Source organism: Bison bison, unplaced genomic scaffold (genome assembly GCF_000754665.1).
Source record: "Bison bison bison isolate TAMUID 2011002044 unplaced genomic scaffold, Bison_UMD1.0 scf7180017864495, whole genome shotgun sequence".
In the NCBI taxonomy this organism is placed as follows: domain Eukaryota; kingdom Metazoa; phylum Chordata; class Mammalia; order Artiodactyla; family Bovidae; genus Bison; species Bison bison.
The window spans coordinates 5,451,065-5,455,871 of record NW_011495054.1 but is presented as its reverse complement, the minus strand read 5'-3'; the positions used below and the strand labels follow the sequence as shown (position 1 = coordinate 5,455,871).

Below are 4,807 nucleotides of genomic sequence, written 5' to 3'. Positions count from 1 at the left end.
GAGTTGATCTGCTCTTTGCTAAGATAAATGTCCGACACTTTGATGGGCTTTGCTGGCGTCAGGCTCAGCATCTGCTCCGAGTGGGCACAGCTCTTAAATATCTCCGTCAGCACCTCTCTGGCCCCAGGCACCAGCTTCTCACCTGTCACAGGATGGAGGGAGGGCAAACGATTCTGCCATGAACACGCTATGTCAGGACAAGCCCTGCAGCACCTGATTTATTTTTCATCAGCAATTTATTTGGGAAGTGGATATCGGGAGGTTAGTGGTGATGAGGAGCTGTCCACCGAGACCTGGTGTCCCCGCTCTGTTAGCACACCTCAGTGACATGCCCAGCCTTCTCTGCCACGAGGTGTGGCCCTGGGACACGGGCCCGTCCTGGACCACCCTGCTGTCTTCGGTGTCTGTCCCCGCTGCTGGCTGCGTGGAGATGACAAGCACCCTGGATGGAGGACCTCAGGGCTTATGCTGGACTCTTACATGTGTTAAGAAATAAAACTTCTACTAGGTCTGAGTCACTGCACTCTGGGGTCTCTTCATTATGGAGGTTGAACCTCCCTTAACTTCAAGAATGTATCTATAACAGACAGACCCCAGGGAGCGAGAGGATGTAGAGGCTGCAGGAATTTTCAGTGCAAAGTAGTCAATACAGTTGTTCAATAGTTATTGTTACAGGATACATTTCAAACCTGGCACAATCAGCAGGTGGAAAAGAAAGTTCTCTCAGATACAAGAGGGACTTCCCTGGTGGTCCGATGGTTCAGACTCTGATCTTCCAATGCAGGGGGCCTGGGTTCGATTCCCGGTCAGGGAACTAGATCTCACATGCTACAAGAGTTTGCATATCAAAACTAAAGATCTTGCCTGTTGCAACTAAGACCTGGTGCAGCCAAATGAATACTTTAAAAAAAAGAGAGTTCTCTCAGAAACAAGAAAACTGTCTATGAGTATGAGAAAAAAAGACTTAGTTTTTTGGTCCCCAAACTTATTTTTTTGGTCTTCCTGAAGATGCTCTTACCTTTCCTAAGGGGCTAGTCAGGATCTACCCACACGTTCCTCGTGGCCAAGGGTCCCCCCTATCTCGGGGCGGGACTGACCGGTCTCCTAATCCCCTCTCTTTGGCGTGTGGTCTGGGCCACACCCAGTTCACGGGGACGGGGCTGCGAGAACGAGAGCACAAAGGCTCCCTGGGCATCTGGGCTGAGGGTGAGGACATGGCTGTATGGAAGGCATGACCAAGACCTAAGAGGTGATTCAGTACAACCACAACTCAAAGAAACTCAAGCGAAACGAACGTGGCTATGATGCGGCAAATTTGTTTTCAAAAGACTGAGTACCTTACATGGAAGGTTTGACTATCATGCAATCAGGAGCTAGAAGTAAATTCATATCAAAACATGAAAAGACTGGTATAGCATTAATTGCGGCAGAAAAAGACCCAGGGTTCCCACAGGTCTTACATTAGCCAAGCCCATGTGGCAGATGAGAGCTGAGGGGGCAAAGTACCACCAATAAGGGCACAGGGCCGAAGCCAGGGCCGGGAGAGAGAAACAGGCCCTTGGGAGCAAGAGTCAGACAAACTCACAGACCGAGATACGTATTTTAATGCAATATTTTAAAAAAATCAAAATTAATATAAAAAACCCATAATGAGCAAAAGATTTAAAGTTCTGTGCTGAGCCATATTAAAGCCTGATGCAAAAGGAAAAGTCTTTAATACTGATCCTGTCTGTATTTAAAATTTTAATGGTTTACTCACCATGGATATTTTACATTAATTTTGACTTCCATAAGTACTGTATTAAAATACTACTACTGAGTTTCTTCAGAGCCCCATTGAATTCTGTGGCCTCACTTAACCTCATTCTGGTCCCAGCCTTGGAGCAGTATTTCAGAATTTCATGACTAGAGGATAATAATTTGGAACAGCAACAAAAACCCATACCCAATATTACATTTCTGTCCACAGCAAACATAAAACAAACTCAACCACTCTATTGTGAAATTTCAATAATGTTAAGAGTTGGAAAAAAGAACATAAATTAAAAGATTTGAGAGAGACTGATACAAAATAAAGACAACCACACAAAGAACTACAGTTACAGAAAGAAAGGGGAAAACTGCTGTTGCTTCTGATGCAAAGCTGGGTGGGGGTGGGGGTGAGTTCTCAGCCTCAGGACCTGCTAGACCTGGCTCTGTGGGTCCTGGGTGAGCAACAGAAACGGGGAAGCCAGACAGAGACCACCCCCAATATACGAGCCACCGAATGACAAAGGCCTCTGTGGAAAAGAAGCTGGGACAGTTTCTTCCTCAATAATTCATTTTAAAGGATGAGGCATCAGCTGTCCTCAAGCATACAACTAAATGATTACCAGTCATGTATGCGGCACATTCTAGCTCCATAGGACACAGAAAAGAAATACACTTGAACTCAAACAAGAGGAAGCCTGACTAGACAAAAAGAGAAAAAATGACCTGAATGCAAGCCCACATCTGAGGCTGATGCAGGCTGTGGCACAGTCATTCCTGGTGGTCTCTTGGCTGGCTGAACCCTGAGGGGAAAATGTCTATTTGTTTAAAAAAACAAAATCTGTAACCCACCTTTAATTGACTTATCATTGAAATAATCTTCTAACCCTGGGCTCCCCTGCGTATCGAATAGACTCTGATTCACTACAGACACCGTGAGGATCTCTTCCGTTGACATTTCCATCAATTCATCCTCACCATCCAAGCTTGACAAACCTATCAAGTCATTGTTGTTAAATAAACTTGCTCGAATTTTCTCAATTTTGGCTCGGGACCTTATCTGTGTGAACAAGAGAAAGAGTCAGGATTTAAGTGGAGAAACCAGTCGTTCAGCTGTACGACCTCTCTTTCCCTCCTGCCTGTCCCAAAGCCCTCTGCTCGTCTTCAGCGTTCTGAGCACCACCTGACCAGGGCGAGCTGGCCTTCCTGACGGAGTCTCTCTCAGGTGCCAACAGCAGTTACTTGCAGAAGAATGACTCAACCAGACACTCCTGCTGCTAAACCCTGGCCAGATCTGTGGCTTTACCTGAATGCCCAGGTGGTTAAAGGCCATGCTTGGTCCAGGCTCTGAGAAAATCCCCAGGGAGAAGATGGACAGACGAGAGGTGACTCTGGGAGAAAGCCAGCCCCTGAATCCTTGAGCTTTCCTGTCAGAGCCCATGGTGGGGAGCGAGGGGGTACCGGTTCTCTTCCCAGGGCCTTCCTCGCCATATCCAGTAAGGGGGAGGACGGTTTTCACTTTGCACCTGACTCCTGTTACAGAGGGTGCAGGATTTCTACACAAGGAGCCCACGAGACAGATGGCATCATGAAGTGGAAAAGGAACCTGGCAACACACACAGCACCTGAAACTTGGAGTCACTCAGAACAGAACAGCAAGTCTGTTCTCACGTGCTCTATGGGGGTCCCTCCTACTGATGGCAATGATTAAAACAACCCAAGGCCACTCAAAAAGATGTTTCTGGGGCCCGAGAGGGAAAGCACTCGATAAAGCCCACCCCTCAGCAAAGTTGAGCCCCTGGAGCCCCTTGGCCTCCCTCCCTCCGACACCCAGCAATGAGCTGTGTTTCCTTCCTGACATCAGACTTGCCATCACGCTCAGAGATGTGACCTCAGACACAGATACTGCTGCTGCTGCTGCTAAGTTGCTTCAGTCGTGTCCGACTCTGTGCGACCCCATAGATGGCAGCCCACCAGGCTCCCCTGTCCCTGGGATTCTCCAGGCAAGAACACTGTAGTGGGTTGCCATTTCCTTCTCCAATGCATGAAAGTGAAAAGTGAAAGTGAAGTCGCTCAGTCGTGTCCGACTCTTAGCGACCCCATGGACTGCAGCCCACCAGGGTCCTCTGTCCATGGGATTTTCCAGGCAAGAGTACTGGAGTGGGGTGCCATTGCCTTCTCCACAGACACAGATAACCAACATGATAAATCATTGCTGTTGCTAACAGCTGCCTCAGGCAGCCCCATAAGTGCTCCGATGTCACCTATTAGTCCCTAGGAAACAATAATGGAAGGCGTAAAGAGGCTGGGGGGATTCTAACTGCTCGTGATTTAAGTGGTGGCCAAGGCATGAGGTGCTGACCTCCACGACCGCGAAGCCTTTGATGGGGCGCGCTGCAAGGGGCTGGTTGTCCAGGGACGTGACTGTGTACATGGAGCCCATGTCTGACACTGAGGCCGTTTCTGCGTTGTCCAGTGGCTCGCCCAGGCTCCCCAGGCTGCCCAGGCTGCCGGTGCTACACAGGGAAATGTCCAGGCTCTCCTGGCTGGACACCACATGGGGCTCCAACAAGCCTGCAGGGATGGGCAGCTCCAGGCCTGCAGGCAACGGATCCGCGGAGAGGTCACTGACTGTCTGCAAGATGCCCTGGGAGCTGCAGATGGAAGCCTGGCTGGTGGACGCGGATGCGCTGACGCTCATAGCGGGGGTCAGGCTGCTGGATGTGCTGACCTCCAAGCTGTCCGTGCTGGGGAAGCCGAGGGTCTTTTCCGGCTCGGCTTTCCCATCACCCCCCTCGGCCTTATCTTTTGGCTTCTTGGGGTCTTCGTCCTGCAGGGGGATGTAGATCTCATCCTTGAACACCCCGCCATGGGCATTGCAGGCCTTGCGGATGGCACCCCTGACGATGCCCTCGTCCAGGTGGGTGGGGATCCCAGAGATCACCAGCAAGCGGCTGTGGGCGGTGGGGCCCACCAGGGCCTGGCAGGCGTCGGCGATGGCGTCGCTTGTCACGCCTAGCCCCTGTGGGTCCTTCCTGGGGAGGTGGCGGGGGGTGAG

General features: G+C 50.4%; 1 protein-coding gene across 1 annotated transcript in view; it reads right to left on the bottom strand.

The window, feature by feature from the left end:
- Positions 1-4,807, bottom strand: part of HECTD4 (HECT domain containing E3 ubiquitin protein ligase 4) — a 117,764-nt gene that overhangs the window by 14,335 nt on the left and 98,622 nt on the right. The window contains exons 61-63 of the mRNA XM_010828596.1: positions 4,112-4,784; positions 2,602-2,809; positions 1-142 (exon numbers count right to left, since the gene is read on the bottom strand). Coding sequence (XP_010826898.1) covers positions 1-142; positions 2,602-2,809; positions 4,112-4,784 — 1,023 coding nt within the window. The remainder of the gene's footprint in view (positions 143-2,601; positions 2,810-4,111; positions 4,785-4,807) is intronic.